We start from the raw sequence: 26,496 nt of genomic DNA, 5'->3' as shown, positions 1-26,496 counted from the left end.
TTTGAAGTGAAGCTAAGCTTCACTTCAAAAGGTGTCGGAGGAATGCGGCTGAGGGAACAGACGGCGATTGCGGCTGAGGGAACTGATGTGCACGCGCTTTTAAGCTCAATGCACATGCGCATTGAGCTTAAAAGTCACGGGCACTGCAAGGAATCGCCACGATTCCTTGCTTGTTAGTTAAAGGTTGTTTAAGCCGCAATAGGCTCGCAAGCTCGATGCGCATGCGCATCGACAGGCGAGACCTAAAAAGACTCAAACTACCAAAATGAAAAAATGGATCCGAGATACGAGCGACGCTAATATGGATCTGCTATCTGAAAGTTGCAAGAGAGACTTGAACCCACCTGACAATTTGAAAAATGGGAACGATCTAACGAACCATTACAATACCACAGTAACGAAAATAGTCAATGACACCATACCACTCAAATTAAAAAGAGTTACAGAAAAGAATAAAAATCCTTGGTTCAATGGAATACTGAATGAAGAAAGACGTACCTTGAGACGAGCAGAAAGAAACACCCATCCTCCCCTACACTGAAAACACTCAGAAAAATCAGAAATGATTATAACACAAAAAAAGGAATTTATCAGAACTGAATTGGATAACGCCCACGTAAATTATTCGAAATCATAAAACAACAATCCAACAAACTGGCAAAATCTGTCCAAGAGGTCACTAAAACACAACTAAGTTGCGATGAATTTTCTACCTTCTTCATTAACAAAGCCAATAAGTTGGAAGAAGAGCTTGAGACCGCCGCAGATAACATCAAAGACATCACGCCTACATGACCTTCCGATCCAAACTATGGGAACAGGACGACCAAAAACAATGCACACTGGAACACTTTCAAATTATTAGACCAGAATGAAATTGCTAAAACACTTGCATCCACAAAACCCAATAACCATTATAACGACCCTATACCAACGAAATGCCTGAAAGAAATCAGCCATAATAGGATTCCAATATGGACAGACATCATAAACGCCTCACTCACACAGGGGTGCCTGCCAGAAAGCCTGAAGACGGGACAAGTAGTCCCGATCATCAAAAAACCCACAGTGAACCAAACAGATCCAAACAACTATGACCCAGTAACCAACATCCCTTTTCTCGCCAAACTCATAGAGAAATGTGTACAGAATCAGCCGAGTAAACATATCGACAATTACTCATTACTTGATGACTGCCAATCGGGATTCAGAGCAAATCATAGCACGGAAACAGCAATCCTTCACATTGTCGATGATGCACTTCAAGCTCTTGATCGAAATCAATCTTGTCTACTCATCCTCCTAGACTTGTCAGCAGCATTTGACACAGTCAACCATGAAAAATTACTGAACAGACTTCACGACAGGATGGGAATGTCTGGCACGGTACTGAAATGGTTCGAATCATTTTTAAAGAACATAACACAGAGATTCCTAGTAAACCAAACACTATCGCCATCATGCCCAAACACACTCGGAGTACCGCAAGGATCCACCTTATCTCCTTCTCTGTTTAACTTATACATCGAACCTCTTACAGAAATTCTACGCAAATCAAAAATATCCTATCACATGTATGCAGATGACACGCAACTTTACATCAAGCGATCTCCCTTCTCATGGCAGTAGGATTGGGACCACGCCCCCCCCCCCCGTGGTAATGGCGATGGTTTCCTGCTGACCTGGCGTGCTCCGACAGCAGCGTGTGTAAGCGCTGCAGACATCGCGGGAGAAAGCAAAACACCGGGAAAAGCTGCGAAAGTCGTGAAAAAAGACTCAGGTTGCCACTGCTGCCGCTGCTGAGTGGAAGTGCCGTTTTTGCCTGCTTTTTGCTTTACTTCGAGAGCAGAGGGGCGGAGGAGCAGAAGAGTGATTTCTCGACCGAGGTCAGAACTCTGGCTGCTAGGTGCTCGGAAATGCTCTGAACGGTGATTTGAGGAGCTGACGAGCTGAGAGGAAAGTGAGAGGTGAGGAGGTGAAGAGGGGCTGGAGAGGTGGCGTGAGGAGAGGCAGTCCGAGTTAAGGACTTGAACCTAAATAAGGAATTTTAAAAAAAAGCAGCAACAACAAATACATTGTACACTTTCGTAGACAAGAAAGAAAGCTCGGACTGGAGCAGCATTTTGGTGGCTGGGGGCAAGCCTGAGGAGTGAGATTGACCACAGCTTGGGAAACGCTGCTCGGACCTCTTTAACTGTGGCCGGGGCTGTCTACCTGTGGTTGGGGCTTGTGTAGAGCTCGCTGAAAATCTCCCGCTGCTGTTGACCTCCCGGCGGGGCTTTGCTCCGCCCCCCCCCCACCCCCACCCGCACCATACCCTGCAGTTGCAGCTGGTGTCCGTCCTGGCTTGGCTCCGCCGGCCCCGCTGAGGACTCCAACTCCCAGGATACCCTGGGCCAGGACGACCATTCATCGCGCGCCAGGAGGCGTATATAACCATACATGGTCCCTCGCCTCGAGAGTCATGCGCGGGAGCCGCCCGGGATAAGGGTGGGACAGTCTGTGACAGTGCGGGGCAGAACGAGGCAGGGCTGGGCCATAGACTTTGTCCTTTAGTCATTGACGCAGCCCCCTACTCCACGTACAGTGGGACTTTGCTTTATACATGGTTTGTGTCTAACTGATGTGTTTCCTTTTAAGGATTTGTGCCACTAGGTGGCGGTTTAGTATATATTGTGCAATTAATTCAAGAGCTTTATTCGGTTTTTTATATTCTTGTTTAATTAGTTTTTAAATATGTCTAAACACAATGCTCCACCTGCGCTTGGCACCTTGGATAACTATTTAGTTAAGGTTGTCAACAAAATCAATAGTGAAAGGCGACAGTCGTTAGGATTGTGTAGTGATCCCTTACTCCCTATCATATGCACCTCCCCCGTTGTACTAGCACAGGATGACAGTAGTAATCCTAACAACCTTGATGTATCTGATAGGGAAATACCCGAGCAGTCTACCTCTACCCAAGTTGAGTTGAACGATTCCATAGACACTATAGTACAGCATCCTCCGACCCCTGTAACCAGAGTGGTTAGAGCATGCAGAAAAGTCCAGACCAAACGTGGGGGTACTCGCACCTCTAGGCAAAAAGTAGTTACACCCCTTAAAAATTTAGATAAGGAAGATGATGCCCCAGTGGAAGCAGGCATTGTAAAAATGGATGATGAACAACTTAATCTCCTAGCTAGCATTATTGATTCCAAGATAAAGGGCATAATCAAACCTCTAGTGGCAAAACTTGACCGGATGTCTGCGGAGGTTAATAGATTGGGTGGACTTCTGTCTAAGTATATGGATGCAGTAGGTAGTCTAACTGCTTCAACTAAGAATAGTAGTGATAATCAAGATCCCCCCACTTGGGAGTGGTGCATGCGTTAGAGAGAATGTTGGACCAAAATCCCCACCTCCAGTTTGCCAAGCTAAACAAGTAACTAGGAAACAACCTACGTCAGAACACGTTAACAGACCTAGCACCGATCTGGTCACAAGCATCGACAAACAAATTCCAACTTGTATCAATCTTCCACCAGAATGTAGCGCCTATGTAGCAGTATTAGTTAATGTCCCAAAATGGAGGAAGGGCCAAACAGAATCACACGATGCACTTAAAAATAAAACTCTACACTGGCTCACTAACAATTGTAGTTATCCTGAATCAGAAGCCAATCAGATTATTATGACACAAAGGGTAGGTTGAGTGGGTCGATTAAGAAAAAAGTTCGAGGGGGACTGCATAATCATAAATTACAGATCCCCACACTGGGCAAAGAGTAGTCTTGCTTTGGCCCCATCCCCATCGCCCTGGGAGTTCAACATGACCCTCCTCCCTTTGGGATATTTTTACAGGCATTTATTGGATTCTGCATTGTGTGTCAATGAAAACCCTACTATCAGTAAAATAACTGCTCCCCCGGTGCGCTATACAACTCCAACACAAAACAGATTTCAGGTTTTTGACTCTCTGGAGTCCAATGATTGACAATGGCCACCTGTGGGGACGGTGTTAGAAAGGCTTCCATATGGGTTACAGTCACCTGGTAAAGATGAATCCAGTAGTAGGTCTTTGCTCAATCCTCTACAACTGGATATTGGGGAACCAGAATTAGGTAGCCCCATTGTGTTGGCTATTAGCATGGATGAGCAATCCGATACACCCAAGCAGGTGCAAACTCCAATTTAAACGCCTCCAGAAATATCCATAATTTCAGCTGTAGATTCATAATTCCCTTCTATAGATGCACAACCAAATAATATCATAGCTCAAGATTTAGGCTATAGTCTAGTTACCTGGAATATAGCGGGTCTTAAGAAAAAGTTGGGACACCCCATTCTGGAAGGGCTTTATCACTGATGGTCACGACATTATTTGTCTCCAAGAGACATGGTGCAAAGAACCTATTTTTATAGAGGGTTATTCCTTCCACTGGCTACCTGCGGCTAATTCTGCTGCAGGACGCGCGAAGGGAGGTCTCCTTCTATTGGTATCAAATAAACTAACTGCATGTCAAATCAAAAGTTACAGTTCAGATGGGATTAATAGTCAGGTGCTTCGCCTTAAATTTAGCAAAGGCAATGATTTAATAGTAATCAATTACTACATTAACAAATTCGATAACAATAGATGGAAAATCCTACCTCCTCTAGAGAGTGAAATTAAGAAAGCCCTAGCGGTATTCCGAAAACAGACAACTATTCTATGGGCGGGCGATTTTAACATCAAACCGTGCCCACTAGCCAAAAGTAATTCCTGTGGCCTTAGAAAGGAGTCTGGTGTCGGAGACGCAGGGGTTGATCTTCATTTCTCCCATTGCATTTATGGTATGGCTCTGAACAAACTACTGGCAAAATTTGATTTGGATCTGTTGAATTGGTCGAAGAACAAGGAAAATCTCCCTTGCCCAACCTTTACAGGCAGAAATACTAACACTAGTATTGACCATATTCTGCTTTCTAGTAACATCGAGTATTCAAATCTTTGGGTTATGGAACAACCATTAAGCGATCACAACAGTATCCATATATCATTGTTGTGCTGGGGAAATAAAGAATCTGATGACAATAATCGTGTCATCAATGCCACAGCCACCAGAACAAATGGGATGAGAATCAAATGGGCCGGTATCGATCCTCAAACAAAACATCTAGAGGTGGTGACTAAATGTCGCGTAGAAATCGAGAAGTGCCTGAGCGATGGAGTCACTGTTTGTAATATAATTGACGAATTTGTTAAAATGAATGTCACTATTGAAGAGATTTTTACCAGGAAAACCTGTATGAAGAGGGCCGAGAAAGCAGGATGGTTTGATGGGGACTGTACACGGGCTCTGCAAGCATTAAAACAAGCATTGAGTGTTAAACCTCGCAACAATGTAACCATAAAATTGCTACTTTTAGATTATAAGGCAGCCATTTCCAATAGGAAGAAAAGCCTCCAGGATGAGGCATGGACTAACCTTAACTTTGCAGCAGAAACCAAAAATGGCAAACTTTACTGGTAAACTATAAACAGTCCCTTTTTAAAGTCTGATAGTATGCCCGAATTAACTTCCTATGTTGAATGTAATGCTTGGATTGAGCATTTTACGAAGATTTTTAACCCAGCCAGGAATACCCTAGACCTTTTAACACCCGAAACTTCCACCTGGCACCCATTACCATTGCTGATTAACCTAGATGAGATATACAAAGGTTTAATCGATAGTAAAGGCGGTAAAGCTTCTGGACCGGATGGAGTTCCCATTGACCTCTATAAAACTGAAATGGATCTATGGGCACCCATCTTAACTAGGGTTTTTAATATGGCAGCAGAGGGACAAATCCCATCAACCTGGGGCCAATCGATAATAGTACCACTCTTTAAAAAAGGATCCAAATCCGAGGCGAGTAACTACCGCCCTATCTCCTTGTTAGATGCCTCTAACAAGGTGATGAGCAGAGTTTTGCTAAGGAGATTGGAAACTTGGGCCGAAGAGCAGGATATTTTAACTAAGGTACAATACGGTTTTAGGAAGGGCCTAGGTACCCTGGAGCAGTGTGCCAACCTTGACCTTTTGATAAATAAATATACTGTCGCGAAGGAGGGGAATTTATTTCTAGGCTTCGCAGACTTAAGTAGCGCCTTCGACCTCGTGGACCATGCCATATTATGGAAGATCCTATTGGACCTAGGCGCTCCTAAGGAAATAGTACACTTTCTAGCGAGGCTCTATGAAATGCTGTCCTGTAAAGTCCGATACGGCCCATCCGGAGAATGTACCCCTTTTTTTAAAGTCACAAGAGGCATACGCCAGGGTTGTGTATTAGCACCTCTTTTATTTTCATTGTTTATGAACCAAATAGATTCAACCCTAGGCCACATCTCAGCAGATGCCCCTTGCATTGACGGCAAGGCGGTACCAATTCTATTATATGCGGATGACGCTGTTTTAATATCTCGCACAAAAATCGGACTACAGCGCCTTATAGATAACTTTGCTGAATTTATCAAGGGCAGGAAATTAAAAATTAATAAAAGTAAGACTGTCGCCATGTCATGTGGCAAGAAAACCAATTTAACAAGCTCTTTTTTTATTGATAACGAGAATCTGCTAACAGCAAAAAAAAATTGTTATCTTGGAATAACATTTTCAGATGATGGGAAATGGACACAAGAATTTAACAACATAGGCCTGAAGATGAATAGGAACACAAACAGCATCTTCAGTTTTTCCACTAAATTGGGGGGCCCCAGAAGAATTAAGGACCTGGTAACCATCTACAATGCTAGATGTGTATCATCAGCATTATATGGGGCAGGAATCTGGGGTTATCGCGAGGGGAAAACCATGCAATGTGATGAAAATATATTCCTAAAGAGAGCATTGTGTGTCACCCAATCTGCATCAACTTTACTTGTGCATGAAGAAGTAGGTATAAATTATATCACAGATCTTGCAACTTTGCGTCCTTTAACATTAGAGATTGTTTAAAACTTGATTACTTTTCCCACATACCATGGTTGAAATATATTCATCATTGGGAGGAGCTTCGCAGGCACCCATGATGGTCGCGTGAGCACAGAGCTCCCGAGTCCCGCGCCGCCCTTCGCAAATATCCTGCTAATATCCTGTTTCTGAAGATGGGCTTTTGAAGGCGATACTCGGCTGAACTCAATATTCCTTTCCGAATTGAAATCGGACGTCGGGGGCCACTTCTACATCGACTCGTGCTTCTGCGACCTGCCCCGGGACGAGACCGGGGGCTCTGTTGACTTTCAGGCCGAGGAGAAGTTGAACAACAACGGCCAGAGGGGTCTTCCCCAGGCGGCCTCACTTCAACTTTCAGTTTCACTTTCCTACTCCGGGCTCTGATTGACTGGCATTCCTTTTGATCTACTCCAGATCTGGCTGAGTCTGCTCTACTGCTGTGTACCTTCCTCAGTGAGGGTCCGGCTTCCAGCCCTATTGGATTTTCTCTCCTTTTGCCCATTTCGTGTACTTTTGGCCTCATCGTGGTCGGCCATTTTCACCAGGTCGCGAGGGCCCCTCCGGGGCTCTGTCCCCAAGATGGCCACCAAACCGGACACTGAGAAGCGCAAGACGAAAACGCCTCTCCACGGGGGACTAACTCAAACTAATGTGATGGACCGTTACACCCATCCTAAAGGGTCCCCCAGCGGCACCGGCCGTACTCCTGAGGACCCATCGGTGGACCTTGCTGAGCCCTCTGAGGTATCGCTCCAAGATGTTATGAGCGCCATCGCCGGTGTGAAGGCCTCTATGGGACAGCAGTACGAGGCCCTCGCCTCCAAGATCGATACGGTGGCTGTCGATGTTACACTGATTAGGGCGGACCTGGCAAAGACCAATGAAACGGTGAAGGCTTTGGATTTAAAGACCTCCAGCCTGACGACTGATGTCACGGAGGTACAGACCGAGATCGGCAACTTGCGTTCGACACAGGACTTGGTGGCCCGTCGGCTTGAGGAATTTGAAAATAGGGCCCGGCGTAATAATGTACGCATTATAGGTGTTCCGGAAAATTCCGAAGACGCTGCCACCGTCACCTTGGTGGAAGATCTGGTCCTGAATCACCTCGCCCCCGCCGGTCTCAGTAAGTTCTTCGCTGTCGAACGGGCCTACCGATTTCTGGGTGGGATACCGAAACCGGGTGCCCCCCCAAACCCATTATTGCCACTCTCTTCCATTTTCGGGACAGGGACGCTATCCTTCGGGCTTCTCGTGAGTGCGGCCCTGTGAAATTTGACAACACCACTGTGCACTTCTATCCCGACTTTACTCCATTGGTTCAACGGCAGAGAATGGGGTTTCGGGAAGTGAAGCGAAGACTGCGCGATCTGGACCTTAAATATGCCATGTTGTTTCCAGCCAAACTACGAATCGAATATGAGGAACGAACGTTTTTCTTTGATCGTCCGGACAATGTCAGTGACTGGCTTGATTCCCTGCCCAAACGGGGTGACCGAACTGAGCACCCCGGTGGCGTCGACGGTGGCTCGCCGGAGCAGGAGTGACACTATGGTTCCCGACGTCTGAACTTTCTGCTTATTTGTCAGCTGAGTTTGAATAATTGTTCTATTCCGGATCGGCCCGATGGTGGCGGGGGTGTAAGGGGTCTCTTCCTCCTCCTGGGTTTCTTTGTGTAGACTAGTTTAATGGTTGGGCGACAGGCACACTGCAAGTTGTGGTGGCTTCTGAGTCGTACGTAGGGGTGCAGGGTGGGGGGGTGTTGTAACGGGTTCTGGTTGGGGGGTGGTGGGGGGGTGTTCGTATGTTTATTTCTTTGTTCACAAGGCATTGTATTGTTTTTCTTCCATTCCGATCATTGGGTCCTGTGAGGGGTGTGCTCTGTCTCTTCTACGGGGATGGGGGGTGGTGAGTTGAGACTACTATCCTGGAATGTCAATGGTTTGGGAGACAGGATAAAACGTGGGGTTGTGCTGCAGTTTCTTAGACGCCACTCCCCCGATATTGTTCTTTTGCAAGAAACGCACTTAATCGGTAACGCATGTCAAGCTATGAATAGACGTGGATACCGACTGGTCGCTCACTCTGGATTCACTTCCGGCTCCAGAGGAGTGGGTATTCTCATCCGGTCCTCCCTCCCCTTTGAAACTGATGAGGTAAGACTCGACGACAGGGGGCGCTACGCCGTGCTCACTGGTAGATGGGAGGGTAGGACGCTTTCCATACTCTCACTGTACGTCCCTCCGGGCCTGCAGACGTCCACTTTTGCTGACCATGGGCGGCTCCTATTGGGTCTTCCCGAGGGTCTTCTGATCCTGGGCGGTGACTTTAACTCTGTGGTGTCCGGTACTCTGGATCGCCACCCCCCTAGAGATTTGACTGGGTCTCAATTGTGGCTCGCTGACCTGCTTGACACTTTTGGCCTTATAGATAGTTGGAGGTTGCTGCACCCTACACAGCTACAATATACCTTTCACTCGGGGCTCATGGTAGTCTTTCCAGGTTAGATTATTTCTTAATGCCAGCAGCGCAGTTACCCTCTATCAAATAGATTCGTCAGCTCCCAAGGGGCATTTCTGATCACTCCCCCTGTGGCTTTGTGTTATGGCTGGGGTGGGTGGCGAGGGTAGAGTGGCTCCTATAAACCCCTGGCACCTTTGCAATCCTATAACCCGCTCTGCACTGCTGAAATCCATCGACCACTACTTCGATGAAATTGTGGGGTCTGTTTCTTCCTCTGTTTCACTGTGGGAGGCCTTCAAGACTGTTATTCGTGGACACTCATTGTCTTTGATTGCTGCTGCCAAGAAGGCTAAATGTGAGGAACTTGTACGCATCGAAACTGAAATAACTGTGCTTGAAAATGCTCTTGAAGGTGCTGTTACTCGTTCTAAACTGCATTCCCTCAGTTTGAAACAGGTTGAATACAGGGCCCTGGTGACTGACGCGGCGAAAGCGATGAATGGAGAGCAACAGGGCAGGATGTATGACCTGGGCGACAAGGCTGGTAAATTGATTGCGTGGCTGGACAAGAAAGAGAGAGTGAATCGTGTTGTCCCTGTGCTTGAAGGGCCGGATGGTGAATGTGTTACTGACCCAGCTGGTATTGTTGAGTGCTTTGCTGATCATTCCAAAATTGTATACGCCTCCGTCAGCGATAGGGACGAGGAGGATTCCCACTTGTTGTTGCGAGACATAGCATTGCCTCGCCTCTCCGGTGATGATAGAGCCCAACTTGACGCACCTTTCACTATAGACGAGGTCGCTGTTGCCATACGTTCCCTTCGCTCTGGCAAGGCACTGGGTCCTAATGGCTTGCCCATCGAACTCTATAAGCTACAACCCGACAAAATGGCGCCCCACTTAAGGAATATGTTCCCTGAAGCTTACGATTCTGGTTCCCTCCCCCTTGATCAGCGATTAGCCACTATCGTAGTAATCCACAAGGAGGGTAAGCCGCGTAATCGCTGCGCCTCGTATCGGCCCATTTCACTACTTAATGCCGAGCCTAAGATACTGGCTAAATTACTAGCTAACCGATTGATTACGGTGATCAGCGACTTGATCCATCCGGATCAATCCGGCTTTATTCCACACCGAAATACCGCCCTTAATCTTCGCAGACTTCACGGAGTTCTCGCGAGGGCTGGGACTCTAACTGAGCCGGCCATTTTGGCCTCCTTGGACGCCACTATGGCTTTTGATACTATCGAATGGCCTTATCTTTGGGCTGCCCTCTCCAAATTTGGTTTCGGTCCGACGTTTATCGCCTGGGTGAAGCTCCTTTATGAAAAACCCCTCGCCCAGGTGGTTGTTAACGGTAAGGTCTCTGGCGTCTTTACACTTGGGCGTGGCACCCGGCAGGGTTGCCCGCTGTCTCAGTTGCTATTCGCCCTTGCTTTGGAACCGCTGGCGGAGTGGCTCCGTTGGGAGCCCTCCATGAAAGGCATCAGGTGGACTCCCGATTTTGAGGACCGAATCTCGCTGTATGCGGATGACATCCTTCTATATCTAAGGCCCCCCAGAAATCCCTTAATGTGCTTTTCGATGTTCTCACCTCCTTCGGGAAGAACTCGGGTCTCATTATCAATTGGACCAAATCATACGTCTATGTTCTGTCCGGTGAGCTTCCCCCACTGCCGCGTAGATTCCCCATTCAAATTGTTGACACTGGCTTTAAATACTTGGGGATTTATGTTTCCTTGGATCCCGCAGTTCGCTATGAACGCAACCTGCTACCCCCTCTTCACCGGCTTAAACTTGACGCTGCACGGTGGCGGCAGTTGCCTCTGTCGCCACTGGGTCACGCGGCTCTTTTCAAAATGATGTCGCTGCCCAGATTTTTATATGCACTCCCAAAATTTTTTGACCCCATTCCTTCTGGGTACTTTCGTGAAGTGGAACACCTGCAGAGGCGGTTGATCTGGGACGGGCATGTGCGCATTGCTCTGTCCAAGTTTACGCTTCCGTGGTACAATGGAGGCATTGCCCTCCCAGACATCAAGCGCTACTATTGGGCTTCTCAATTAAGTGCGGTTAACCACACAACTTATGCTCCTGGTCCTACCCCGGCCTTTGCCATGGACAAGCACCTCTTGCCCGGTGGGAATTTTAATAGAGTGCTTACTCCAAGGGGCTTCATAGGACGTTGACCGGGCCCACGAAAATCGCCGTAAGGGTGTGGCGCGATGCGAACGCGGCCATGGGGTGGTGTGACAGGCTGACGCGTGCGACTCCCTTGTATGCTTCCGAAGATTTGGGCAATCTATGGCGGACGAAAGGTTTTGATAAATGGGACATGATTGGTCTAAGTAGGGTGGGTGACCTTTGGACTAAAGGAAATGTGAAGACATTTGAGGTGCTCAAGACGGAATATGAGCTTGGAGACAGGGAATTTTTTAGATACGCTCAGGTACGTCATGCTCTACTGTCATTTTCGCTGTGGGAACTATTATTCCAGAATCCTCGCCTCTCGAGGATCGTATCCTGGACGGCCATGTCCCCGATAGTACAATTTCACTGATCTATAAAAAACTGATCAACACTAGAATCGACTTGCTCTCGCACCTCAGGGCATTATGGATTGCCGACAGGCTGGAACTGGACGACGAGGACTGGCCGTCTGCTTTGTCCTCGCCTAAAGAGGTTGCCGTACCCGCCTGCCTTTGGTTTGTCCAACTTAAGATCCTTCACCGTGTGTATGTTACTGGTCCGAGTCTGGTTTGCATGGGTTATTCGTTGGATGGGTTGTGCAAGCGTGGCTGTGGCATGACTTGTACCTTCCTTCATATTCTGTGGGAATGTCCCAAAGTGGCTGGTTTTTGGTCCCGAGTGCATGCGATTATGGAAAATGTCACGGGGGTCCCGCTTCTGCCTGAGGCCCGACGCTGCCTTTTGAATGTATGGGAACCTAATGATTATACTGCTTCTCAGATCTGCTGGGCGACCCTCGGCAACATGGTTGCTAAGAGGGATATTGCACAGCTATGGGGCTCTCATAAACCACCCACTGTACTGGCTTGGAAGGAGAACATGGACTGGTGCATGTTTCGGGAAAAGACAGTATACTTGTCCCGGGGCAGGCCCAGAAAGTGGAACAGAATTTGGTCACAGTGGAATCCTTATCGTGGAAATATTTGTACTCCCCCCACATGCCTCTACCCCTGAGGTCTCCATGTCCCCCTAGCCGACATTCCTAATGGTTTGTACTGACAATATATACTGCATTGTTTCCTCGCTGCCCCCCCCTCCTTCACTATTGCTTTTAGCTATATTGTACGTTTTGAACTGTTCGGAGCTGATCCCGACTGGACTCAAGATTGTTATCACTGTATTTTTGCCTTGTGTTTTTGTTTTCCTGTTTCTTGTTAATTTCAATAAAACTTAAAATAATATATATATATATATATATATATATATATATATATATATATATATATATATATATATTCATCATTGGTACCGTATTTTATTTAATAATGACATTCTCTTAAATCCAGATTTTGCCGCCTCTTTCTCTAAGAAGCAACTGAAGGAAAAGTTTATATTATACAAGAGAGAGAATAGAGTAAGGCAATCCAGGACGCTACCAACGGTTGTTTTTTACCAAGAGCTTGATTTAAACAAAGGATTCCAGTCTTACTTGTCCATGGTTACACATAATTTACATCGATTTGTTTTAACGCGTCTTAGATTGGGTACTGCGCATCATTTGGTGGCATTTCCTGTTATGAGAACTGGCTCAAACTCTGTTTGCCCCTGTGATCAAATTTCACGACAAAGCTGCTGCCATTTTTTACTGTTTTGTAAATGTTACTATTTTTTTAAGGCTGTTTTATTTAAAACCAATTTTTTTTTAAATTCAATGCTCAATCCACAAAAATAGCAATGAAATTAATTATGCCCCTAGAAAATCCAGACATTTGTTTTTCTGTTGCCATGTATATAATGAAATGCATAGATGCCAGGAAATCTATTACTGTTTAACTTGGCAACCAGTATATAGTCGAAACACAAACTATACATTCACCCTGCTGGCATATTCTTCCCTTTTCAGAAGGGTTTTAATATTTATATTTGCATACAGTTGTTTTAATTGTTGTTTTGGTAACATGTTTTTAGATATTGATGGAATATTTCTACTATAGTGTATTAAGGCCTTATATCTTTGAATAATATGTAGCACTTTTGCACTTTATGGACGTACTTTTTGCACAAGAAATCCAATTATGTATATTTATAATTTTTTTCATTTCTGAACGATATGGCACTTTATAGTTGAGTCTTTGTACTAACGTAAAGTTGGACCTATCAATGTACCTCCCCTTTTATGGATGCATTTTTTGCACAGGAGTAGTAGTTTGTCTATGTAAATTACTTTACTGCATCAGAGCACATGGCACTTTTTAGCCGTATCCTTTGCACATGCAACTCTTGTACAACATCGTCTTTTGCATCTGTCACTTTATTTAACAAACAAATCATCTTACGTTAGATAAAAATATACGTTACCTCTTTTTAAGGGGACCTAACTTGTACATATGTGTAATGTGAAAGAGAAACGTATTGGCTATCCCTCGAATAATTTTTTAATATTTTTTGTCAGTTATAATGTGCTATTGTGACTAATTATTATCGTAACTTGCTGTTTATTGATATGACACGCAACTTTACATCAAGATCGCTAGCCTGGAAGACATAACTACAATGAATGATGCCCTCAAAACATCGCTGAATTGGTAAACTAACAATCATCTCAAGCTCAACGCTAACAAAACCGAATTCTTACTCATCTCACCACAAAAAAAATCAACCCTTAGTCAAAGAATGGTCCAAAGGGATTACAGCATTAAATTGCATCCCAACTCTAGTTGACTCGGCGAAATCCCTCGGAATCACACTGGACGAGAACCTGGATATGAAAACCCACATTAACTCTATGGCAAAAAATTCCCGTTTCCACTTGAACTATTTGAGAAAGATGAAATCTTTTTTAACGGAGACAGACCTGAAATTGGCGGTGCAATCGCTGGTTATATCTAGGATCGAATATGGTTGTACTACACTTGCTGGCCTACCAAAAATTTAAACTGCACCCTTAAAAGCCTGCCTCAATGCTGCAGCAAGACTTATTACAGGATCGAGGAAATTTGACCACATCAAACCTCACCTGAAGGCCTTAAACTGGTTACCGTACGAGGCCAGAGTACAGATGAAAATGGCATGTATCACCCATAAAGCGATTCATCACAACACACCTAAATATCTCGCCCACAAAATAGAAATCACAGGAAGAAAACAGACTGGTCAGGAGTGCCAATTATCTGCTCCTGAAACCACCTATCTTTAAGAAGAAAAAAACACATGAAAGGACATTCTCTGGCGTAGCTCCCAGGATTTGGAACTCCCTTCCTGCAAACATTAGAAAAGTTAGAAACACAACAACATTCAAGAAAGAAATTAAGAACTTTTTTATGAGCAAGTACCTCCCATAAACAACTTAAACGCAACCGAAGACTTGTCATGGACTTTATGACCATATACCCAAGATAGGAATTGAGTGAACCGCAATGAATACTACCTCAGAACATTGTTAACTCAGGTCTTAATCAATTCCGACACATTGCTGCTTTCCCCGATATTAGCCTTTAGTTACTAGGTCTAAAACGACACTATTTAATCTGCACGTCTCAATGTTATATGTACACTGTATCTGTAACCTATACCTTATGATGTTAAGCGCTCTGATACCCATGGGTCATGTCCGCGCTATAAAAAACTGTTAATAAATAAATAAAATTGCTGTTCGTTCAGCATCACATTCAGAGCTCCCCACCACAGAGAAAGGTTAGAATTTTAAGATATTGTATTTGAATCTCTTGTACATTACCAAGTAACCAGCAGGTTCAATTACTGTTCCACTCACCTGAAGCAAAGGTAATGATTGGAGGGAGTTTCAAAGTGTCGTACTGAAGACCTTTCTTTTTGGATTTCTTTTTATTGATAGATCCTTCAAAAAACAGAAAATACTATTTGAGGGCTTTGCTTTCATTATAAAATAGAAAAATATTTTGTTAATATGTAAAGGCCCTCTTACAGGACATGTGAACAAAACAGTATTATTAAGTCTGTGTTAGATAGAAGTCCTGAGCTTAGTTTTGATAATGTACTTCAACTTTTTTGTTTCTCTGAAATTAGATTCCTTTGACATCACACACAACAACAAAGAGCCCCCAACTCAGCATGCACCCCAAATGTTATGAGTGCTGCATCATCTTTTCTGCTGTAAATTTTTTTTAATCTAGTTTAGAGATTTGCTGTGAGTTCTAGTCAAGTAAGATGTCCTTGTGTAGCATTAATCTATTACAGATTTACATATGATTACAGTGATTTATTGTAAGAACATGAATTATTTCAGGTGGGCTACTGCCCACATCAAAGAATAACAACACTCCTTTATGGCGTCAACCCTCCAAGTCACTAAATTAAACTGAGCTCAACCCACTGGTAGCTATGGCACACAACATTCAGGCTTAACATAGAATATGTGTATAGTATTTATGCAGTACCAAAACAGTGTTAATCACAAAACGCCAAGCAATGAAAATCCCCAAAAGAATTAGAAAAATAGAGTCAAATTTAATAAACAAAATCACACCAAAATGACAAATCCCATAAAGGGAATCAGAGATATACATTTTTTAGGTTTTAAGTAGAAATAGCACCAGAAAGCGGCAATGATAGTCTATGGAAGCAGTAGACGGTTACACAGGTGTGACTTGAGGCCGACTGAGGTGAAGCTCTGGTCGGATACAATAAGTGGATCGGTCCCGGTGAAAAGTCTGGAAGTCAAAGTTTGAGAAAGTATATAAGTCCCACTTCAAACAAGCATTGGCAAAGCCAATAGGTCTGCTATGAGAGACCTGTTGGTTTTGCCAATGTTTTTAGCCATGTTGCAAATGGCTGAAAGTAAAGACAAAAAGCTTTATGACAAAGTCAGTGATGACTGTGTTATAGTTGTTTAGTTTATTTTTACTTGCAGCTATGCTACGCTGAAGCCAGCACAGCTGTATAATCTATACTATATACCCATATAACTTCAAGAGCATAACTAATGATGCGCTTGCCCCCAGATTGTCCAGTTTGGCCATCTCCTCGGAGGAGGATGTTGGTTCGGCAGTACTCAGGATGGATAGTGCCATTAAAACAGCTGTTGACGAACTTGCCCCAGCCTCACTGCGTTACTCCGCCAGGAAAAGTCCATCGGCCCCATGGTTCCCGGAACCGTTAAGACTTCTTAGGCAGGGAGTTCGGAGACAGGAACGTCTCTGGAGGACTAGTTGGGATTCGCGGGATAGGGAAAGTCATAAAACCCTCCTGAGGAATTATAAGGCGGAGGTGATAAGGACTAAGCAAGAGTATTTTACGATCCGTACTACCTCGCTCACCTCGCCGAAAGAGCTGTTTAAGATCGTAGACACGCTCACCTCTTTGAAGGTGCCAGATCCCGTTGTCAGCTCACAGCAGCTCTGTAATGATGTTGCATAATTCTTCCAGTCTAAAATTGTGGACATATATTCGGCGTTAGAGCTACAGAGGACTTTACTATCTACCTCTCTGTGTCTACCTATCCCCCCGTTAACATCATCTGAGGAGTTGCCTTTGGGGTGTTTTTCCAGTTTTCCACCCCTTTCCCTCCAGGAACTTGAAGCCCTTCTGAATAAGACTAGGTCTGGGTCTCCCCTAGACCCCTGTCCACTGAAACTCCTCAAACAATGTAAGGATACTCTTTTGCCTCCGCTATTAGAGATCATGAATAGGGCAATGAGGGAGGGGATTTTCCCCTCACAACGTAAAAGAGCTGTGGTTAAGCCACTGTTAAAAAAGCCCACATTAGACCCGGGGGTTTTTAAAAACTTCCGCCCCATTTCGCTGCTCCTAGCCCCTGCTAAGATGCTGGAAACCCATCTTAACCAGCATCTCTCAGCCTTTCTGGAAACCTCTGGCCTTTTGGATCATTTGCAGCATGGATTTCGGAGAGGGCATAGTACGGAGTCGGCCCTTGCCATGGTGCTTGATAACATCCGCACCAGAGTTGATAAGGGCCAGACTACCCTCCTTATCCTGTTAGATCTTACGGCTGCGTTTGATACTCTGTCTCCCTCGGTGTTAACATCTCGACTGAGGGAGATAGGGGTGGAGGGGTCCGCGCTTAGTTTGCTGGCCTCTTTCCTGGACCAGAGGGAACAGAGAGTTTAGCTGGGGGAGTTTCTATCAACATCCCTTCCTGTGCATTGTGGGGTCCCTCAGGGGTCGGCATTAAGTCCGACCCTTTTTAACATCTATGTGACCCCACTTGCCAGGCTTATTAGATCATATGGGATGGAGGTAGTCTCCTATGCTGATGACACTCAGATTCTGGTGTCTCTCGCCCAACCTGTCATTTTTGCTGCCTCCAATTTTAGACACTGTATGGAGGCAGTCGCTCAATGGATGATCTGCAATTCATTGAAGCTTAATGGCGAGAAGACAGAAATTCTGGTGTTTGGAGGAAAGGAGGATATTTGGTCTGCGGAATGGTGGCCTACATCTTTGGGAGTCTGTCCCGTACCCACCGCCCTGGCAAGGAACTTAGGAGTCATGATTGACCCTACCTTGGGGATGGGTCAGCAAGTTAACAGGACTATCTCCACATGTTGGGGTATAATAAATATCTTGCGGAAGATTAAGCACTATCGGTCCCCACAAGCCAGAAAGCAAGTTGTAGTAGCACTGATAGGTTCCAGACTTGACTATTGCAATGCCTTATATCTAGGTATAAACAAGGGTCTGTTACTGCGACTTCAAATGGTGCAGAACGCTGCAGCCAAGTTTGTACTGGATTTACCTAAGCGTGCCTCAGCCACTACTGCGAGAAAGACATTACATTGGCTTCCGATTGTGGCCAGGATCTCCTTCAAGTCCCTATGTTTGATCTATGGGGCTCTGGCTACAAATAGGTCTGGAGGCATAAGAGACCTGCTGGTCCCTTATACCCCTTCCAGAACTCTGCGCTCTGCCAATAAATCTCTGCTATCAGTCCCCCGCGTTCGTAGAGCCAAGTGGGGTGGCAGAGCTTTTTCGAGCCTTGCTCCAAAGTTGTGGAACTCTTTGCCGGCGGAAATTAAGTCCCTACCCTCAATGCAAGCTTTTAGGAGGCCTAAAGCCAAAGCCTACCCTTAGCTCTGGATTTTGTCTTTTTATGATTCCCTTTTTGGTTAGGCGCCTTGATGCCTTCGGGCTTAGTAGCGCCTTATAAGTTGCATTTTCATTTCATTTCTATAGATCTATAGTCAGGAGGACGCAAGCACACTCCTGATCTTTGCATGTGGCACCTGTTCAAAACAGGCAAGCATTTAGTTACAAGCTAATTGACATGAAACAAAGCAAATAACTAGAATGTCCTGCACAGTTAACTTTTGGGCCACCTGTACTTTTTAAAGACATTTTGCAACAAACATGTAAAATATGAAAAAGTCTCTTTGAATTCAAAAACGTATCTTATGCGCATGTAGAACTGTTCCATCTCAGTAGTAGTAGAACAGGAGGCAATCCGTGCAATTGTTATTATTTTTTTTTTTTTAAGGAATAGTTTTCAAACACAAATTTTTAAACATTCATGCTTACACCCACACTGACAATGGCAATAGTAAACTAAGAGGCAAGTCAGTTATGCGCACCCTTTGGATAGCCTGGGTTGCTATTCTACATGGACAACATTTTAGTAAAATCAATTATCGCAGAAATGTTAATACAGAGCACATCCTGAAGGTATGCATTTCAAGATCGTATGTACTGGCAAAGGCAAAACAGTTTCGCCTATGTGAAATCTATTGTCTTTGTCAATGTTTTTTACATGTTGCTGATAATAATAAAGATGTTGAAAAAGGGAAAGAGCTGCAGACTTGGAGACCCGGGTTAGAGTCTCAGCTCAACATCCTGTGCTTTTGCACAAATCATGTATTCTCCCCAGAGCCATTAAAGAGTGCCTTTTGTGCAATATAAAAGCCCGTACTGTGAAAAAAGGTGACCCGAACACCAAGGTGTGCCAGTGTCCTTGGGGAGGAGAAGAGGAAGCCTGTAAGTTAGGAAGTCCGTGAGGGATAGAGGAAGGGTCAGGAAGTGCAGAGGTGATGCTTGCAATGCGCCATATGGAGCACTGGAATGGCAGACAGTCCGTAGGGAGCTTTGAGATACTGATTTTTACAGGCAAGTAAAACGTTCACTTAAATGCATCTTTAAGCTACAATGCTTTCTCATAGGGAAAAAGACATATATTGGAAACAGTTACTTGCAAAAGGTTTCTGGGGATACCCTTCAAGACTTAAGATGGTAGGGGGAGAAACCCCAACAAACCATCAGCAGTTAGTCTCTACCTGCCCTGGATCGTCCGGGTGGAAAGGTGATGGTCTGATAGGTGGCTTTGCACGCTACACCAAAAGTGCGAGGGGGCCTCCTAGAAACAGGCAGCAATGGGGGACATCGGGACAAGTCCGGGAGCTCCCAACTGGGGGCTTGGTTGGTGAGGGCCGTGGGAGCAAGGAAGAACAGTCGGTTCTCAGAAACATGGGCTCGGGCGCTTGGGTGCAGTGATTAGGTCGACTGTGCTTGTGCGCCACAAGCACTCACGGTTGACGGTCTTACCCGTTGAGGGGACAAAAACAGGACAGCTGGACCACTCTCGAAGTGGGTCCCTGTGGTGCTGACGTCCCTCTATGGCTGCTCGGTCTTGGAGTCCAGATTGGTTGCTGCAAGGGGTCCGGTACCCTAGGTGTTGCTGTGCGGCTCCGGTTGGTCCTGGCGTTTTCTCAGGGGAAGGGCAGTAGAATTGTACACTGGACTTTGCTGTTTGGTGCCTGCAGGCGAGTAGCTCCTCTACTCCAAGGGAGACAGCAGGCAATTTGCAAAGTGCTGGCAGACCACCGGGGCTTTTGGCAGTAGCACAGCGGCAGGACTACACAGTTTATTGCAATTGGTGGGACAGGTGCAGGTAGGGAGGATTTGGAGCCTAAAAGGTCTGCAGCTGGTCCTCAGTTCTTGCTTCTTCACTCTTCTTTGTCCTCTTTTTCTTGCGTCCGTTGAATCCGCGTTCTTGGTGTCAGGGGTGCCACCTAAATATTCAATTTAGGGGTGTTAAGAGGAGTGTAAGGTAGTAACCAATGGGCTATGTACCTTTGGGGTGACAACATCCCCTATATGACCACTTTCTGTGCATCTCATTTCACCAAAAACCGAGACAGTGGAATTCTACTTTTCATGTTCACTTCGGGTAGCCCATCTTAGGGATGTAACTAACCTGATAGAGAACACGCCTTCTGACTAGCTGATCTTCCTGCCAGTCCTGTTGCTAAATAGGTTCATGGCAGGGTGTGGCATTTCCACAGTCTGGGGGAAGCAGAGGTTGCATATCAAAGGAGGCAGAAGTCTTTGAAGACTCCTGCCTTGATATGCTATTACACGACATCTAGTTTGGAGGAGGTGACAACACCTCCAGCCAGAGCAGGCATTGTTTCTGACCTCCGAGAGCGCTGGCTCTCACCTTCAGGGGGTCCGAAACGCACCTGTGGTGACAGGCTAGTCGATACCAGTCAGTCAGCACACTAGAGCTTGGTAGGTTTTCAGGGAGCACCTCTAAGGTACCCTCTGGGTGCATGTTGAAAAAAATTCACTACTGGCATCAGTATAGATTTATTTAGACATGGCGTTTGATACCAAAGACAATAGGTTTCAGTGAGGCCATCATGTAGCTGGGAAACTCTTAATGACCCTGGATAGCAGGAACACAGTGCACTTCAGTCAAGGTTGCATCAAATATCAGGCAGAAAGTAGGGATGATCACATCAAGAAGGGGCACTTTCCTACAATGACCCAAGTGCTTGTAAGGTAATTTCACTTGACTGCTTGTTTAGCAGTAAAATATAGCAATAATCAGTGCTCCTAGAGCTTTTGGCCCCTGTGCCACTGCACCTTTTGCCCCCTGTGCCATTTACCTACTGCACCTTTCAAATCATGACCTGAGTACCTGCAAGGTAACTGCACTTGTGACTGCTTGTTTAGTAGTAAAATATGCCAATAATCAGCGCTCAGTGGGGTTCCTAAAACTTTTGGCCCCTATGTCACTCACTGCACCTTTCACGCCTGCAAGGACAAATGAGGAAATCGTTTATATCCAGTATAAGTGACCCAAAAAAGGCACAGTTGCAGACGGAATACATATTTATTGTGTAGCTAAACATAAACACAAATGCTTTCGTAAACAAGCATTTACAATGCAATGGTTTTGCCTTTGTTAAAGTTAGAGCTATTGGCATTGCTCTTGACATTATTTTTATTAATGCTTTTTTAACATAAATAAATGGCATTGTCATTTACAATGCCACTAGCTTTATCTCCCGCAAATGACACACACAGAGCCCCCCCACACACACACACCCACACAGAGCCCCCCACACACACAGCCACACAGAGCCCCCCACACACACAGCCACACAAAGCCCCCCACACACACAGCCATACAAAGCTTCCTACACACACAGCCACACAAAGCTTCCCACACACACAGCCACACGGAGCCCTCCACACACACCCACACAGCACAAGCAGGCAACAGGGGCACACAGAGGCACAAGTAGGCAACAGGGGCACACGGAGGCACAAGCAGGCAACAGGGGCACACAGAGGCACAAGCAGGCAACAGGGGCACACAGAGACACAAGCAGGCAACAGGGGCACACAGAGGCACAAGCATGCAACAGGGGTACACAGAGGCGCAACAGGGGCACACGGAGGCACAAGCAGAGTCCATAAAAAAAACGGCTTTTATTTTGAATGTGGTACTAGGCCTTATGGGTGTGCACTAATTTCGCTTCCAGCACTGACATTCATTACCTCTTTCACCAGTTGTTACTCAGTCTATACGCCAAAATAATGTTGATTCTGTCTTATTAGCTCAAACCTGGAAATTCTCCATGCGGTCTTCCTAATTCTTTACCAATGGGTGTTTACATTTTGTCTTCGCCTATTGCTTAACCACTGGAAATACACCAACCCTTCACCGTGCCCCTCCCCCCCCCCCACGACACCTGTAACTGCACAGTAGGGAAGCTTATATTTAGCCAAAAATCAAAACGCAGGGTAACTTCAGGATGGAAAGTCCAAAAACTGGAAAATACAGCTGCAAAAAAAAAAAAACAGCTGGTCACTTTTGTACTTACGCACAAGATCGCTTGTAATGCTAAAAAAAGAAATGTTCATTATGCCAAGTGCAAAAGTTACCAAAACAGAAACCAACCAGCTTTCTTCTGTGACTCACAGGAGAAGAAAAGAAACAATCTGTCACTCTTACAATCAACATAATATGACTTAAATTGCAGTGACTGCAGTTTTGCTGCACTGTTTCTTTTTGCCAACTTGACTGAAACCCTTCCAATCAACCTTTGAAGGATGAAGGGGTGAGGGGGCCTGCCTGGATCAGAACATGTATCCAGCAGGTCAATCACAATTATTAGCTTGGAGCACTTAACTCATGGCCATAGCTCAAAGCAGCTGAAATATCCATGTTAAAAACCAGGGACAAATTAAAACTTAGGAAAGAATAGTATCGAAAATTACAGATTCCACCACAATTTTTTATGGGGCGTCACACTGTCTCGATCGGGGTTTGAATCACCCAGCCGAAGATTTGGGGTGGGTTACAGTGTCACACTCCAAATCGGTTTAAGGCGTGGGAACCCACCCCATATATCTGCAAGTAGTTCACTCATTCCCATGGATGAAAAGGGGTTCTTTTATAACATCCCTCAACCGTTGAGTGATTTACACAGCCGAGAGCGTTGCTGATCGTCCGCACGCCCCCTTACCCTAACTCCGAAAGCCCTGATCGTTGCTAGCCCAAAGCTCCCTCGAGAGGACCCGTGCCTCCCATCTTGACCCTTCTATCCACCGTAGCCTTTCCCCCCCTCCAGATTCACCCCACCTCCACCTTATGGCCGCTTGCTTCTGTGCTCACCTCTCCAGCCCGCAGTGCCAGCTGCACGGCGGTGTCCATGCACTCCTTCCAGGGGTCCTAGGCATCGCCGGGCCCGGCCGCCTCCTGCTGCTGTGGCCTCATTTCTCCTCTCCGGTGGAGGCAGGAATCGGGGCGAATCTCCTCTCCCACGATACTGAGGAAAGCAGCCTCTAGATGCTCCCGTGGATTATCTGCTCTCACGAGGCCCGTGTGAGCAGGATAAGCTATTGTGAGAGGGTCTCGGTCTCACCGGCTCTCCCGCATTACCTCCGTCTTCCTTGCTGCCCCTCAATCCCGTTTCACTCACAGCCCGTTTCCCTTATTCACAATCTATGGCGCCATCTAGACCTTTCACTCACCCCTCACTGCCTCTACCGCCCTCGCTGACTTCCCCTCTGTGACCCTCTATCTCACCCCAGGATCCGCCCACCATTCACTGCCTCTGTCTACCGCTACCTATTTTCAATTGTTGTTATTTTTTTTTTATTTGGACCTTTCTCATTTGTATTTAAAGAATCGTTATAAATGCTGGCGTAAATAGGGGAACAAAGCACTAATTTAACAACCAGTCTCTAGGATTTTAACTTTATAATTTTTAGACGTTTTTGTCATTGGTCAAATGGTGCATTACGTGCCAAAACTAAAATCGCAACATTCCTTTCATTAGGTTAATGTTTAGTTAAGGCAGTAAGGAGTAATTCAATAGACAATAAAACCAGAATTTGTCTGCAAACAATATTTAAAACGTAGTTTCCCTTCTCCAACTCTACCAAGTTTAAGTCACCTTGGTGTCTTGGTGCCGGCGGGGAAAGGAGCAGGGGGCGGGAGGGGCGGGAAGGGGTAGAATCGGCTGCGTGGAGGAGGGGGCGGCGGCGGAATTCGGAGGAGGGGAGTGAGTGGGTGTGAAGAGGAGTCGAGGGGAGGGATAATTATTCCCGTCCGAGCCTGAGGGAAGAAACCGAGAAGGTCAGGAAGGCGGGTGCTGGCTCAATGCCGGAACAGATTCGGGGGCGTTCCTGAGGGCTTTTGGCTGACGTAGCGTGACGTCGCCAAAAGCCAAAAATTCTCTGGAACGCCCCCGAATCTGGTCCGGGATTGACGGGCAGAGCCGTCTCCCAATGGCTAGCCTCCATTTATGGAGCTAGCCAATGGGAGACTGGGGCGGATACCCGACTGCACACACAAAACATAAGGTTTTTTGGCGCATGCGCACTACGTGCGCATCGCCAGTCAAAACCTAAAAAGGGAATCAACCATTACCTGGCTGTAATAAGAGCGAGACCGGTCCTGGGTTTCTTGCGCTCCCGTTCAAGGAGGACCTGGCCTGATCTCATTGGCGCAAGGATCAAGACTGATTTGCATATAGCTGGGTCGAAACTGAGGTGACATGATGTGTACTGGAATGCGGCCCTGCATTATCAGCAATGCTGAGATTCCTTCAAGTATTCCATCTGCCTCGTTTTGTATCCGCTTGTAAGAGTTAGGCACTACAAGAAAGCATGCTCTGTTGGCATTAGGTCTTTGCTAGAAGAAAGGCTGAGCGCTGCAGCGCCTAGATGGGCTTTGAAGAGGCTTCACGGCACTGCTGACATTTTCAAGGAAACCCTCGGCGCTAGCAGTAAGGCCGGACCCTTCTGCAAGAATCTTGCCAGAGCAGCGAAGCAAGGCTATGAGAAGTGACTCCGTTATCTAGCAAGGAAATGCTTGTTTTGTACTAGACACGCATTGCTCCATTCAACGCTGGCACAATGTTGGCATGAGCCGAAAGAATGGGCGTGGCCGTAGGAGGTAGTCACAGCTAGGGCAAGCGTGACTCTAGGCGGAGGTACAACTCCGGTCTCGCCCCAGTGTTGTTCCTGACTATGAAAGGCTATGCTCCAGTTAGAAGCTTAATCGTGGGTGCTATTGAAATGGTATTTGTGTAGCGCTTCCCAAACACCTTGCGAGGCCACAGAAACGCAGCACTAGCTGGCAAACTAATTGCGAATATATAGATATCAGCCCCGCTGCAGTCCGTGCAGCTTCAGCAGACACCCTATGCCTGGCTACTAAGAAGTTGTGTGTGGCTTGAAGGCTAATTGCCGGGAGACGAAGGTCGACTTCAGCTGTAAAAGTAATGGCTGCAGGGGGTAGCTGGGCTCCGGCTGGAACACTGCAGGCCATTGATAACCTGAGCCGGGGCAGGCCAGGCTCCTGACGTCTCGAGAGCGCAGCTGCCTCCCTGTCTGCCCTGGGAGGGCCCCCGAGAGCTGGTACTGCAGGCAGCGGTGCCATCCGTCATCCGGCGTGGCACCGCCCTGCCACGGGGTTATCCACTGAGCGAAGGCAGGCCAAGCGCCCCCGCCCCGCCAGCGTCTTGTAATTTACACGCGCTGGGCAAGTTTAAAAAAATATATGTATGTCCGCCGAGCGCCACGCAGACAAATCGCTGGTTGTGATCGCGTGAAGCGCTTGCCGTGGCATCGGCGGCGGGGGCGGCAAGGTGCCTTTGTGGGGATCGGGTGTCTGGGGGGAGGGGAGCAGATAAGGCTCATTGCTAATAATAGAAAACATGTTATCCTGGGAGGCCGGTCCTGAAGATGGGATCTGTCATATTTTAATTAGCCTGCCTGCTGTATTTTATATGGCCTGCACATAGACAGTGTACGGGAGGCAAGACTAATGAGATGCCCGCGCGCACTGTAAAACAAGGCGCTCTCTTCAATTTGTGGTGTGTCGCTTGTAGTCTAAGGCGCTCAGAGCACTTCGCGTGTGCCCCCTACCTTAGAGGCGCTGCAGTCACAGTTGAGTCCCCCGGGACGGGCACGACAATTCTCCGGCATAACTGCAGCAAGTCTTTGCTAGGCCCCACACCGGGGTTGTGGAATCTTGCACGTGTCAAGTTAATGGTGCAAGCCTCACAAGGGTCACGAATGTTCACCAACCTGGGGCGGGCCTTTTCCAATGCAAAGAGTTCCTAAAACCTTTGCTGGGTCGCCAACTGCTATA

At 46.3% G+C, this 26,496-nt stretch overlaps 1 protein-coding gene across 1 annotated transcript in view; it reads right to left on the bottom strand.

Moving 5' to 3' along the window:
- The window catches only part of WDR36 (WD repeat domain 36), a 433,115-nt gene that overhangs the window by 287,504 nt on the left and 119,115 nt on the right, over nt 1-26,496 (bottom strand). Inside the window, exon 11 of the mRNA XM_078675494.1 lies at nt 15,388-15,471. Coding sequence (XP_078531620.1) covers nt 15,388-15,471 — 84 coding nt within the window. The remainder of the gene's footprint in view (nt 1-15,387; nt 15,472-26,496) is intronic.

This window comes from Lissotriton helveticus, chromosome 2_1 (assembly GCF_964261635.1).
Source record: "Lissotriton helveticus chromosome 2_1, aLisHel1.1, whole genome shotgun sequence".
NCBI lineage: Eukaryota > Metazoa > Chordata > Amphibia > Caudata > Salamandridae > Lissotriton > Lissotriton helveticus.
The sequence above is the reverse complement of the archived record's forward strand: the minus strand, read 5'-3'. Positions and strand labels throughout refer to the sequence as shown.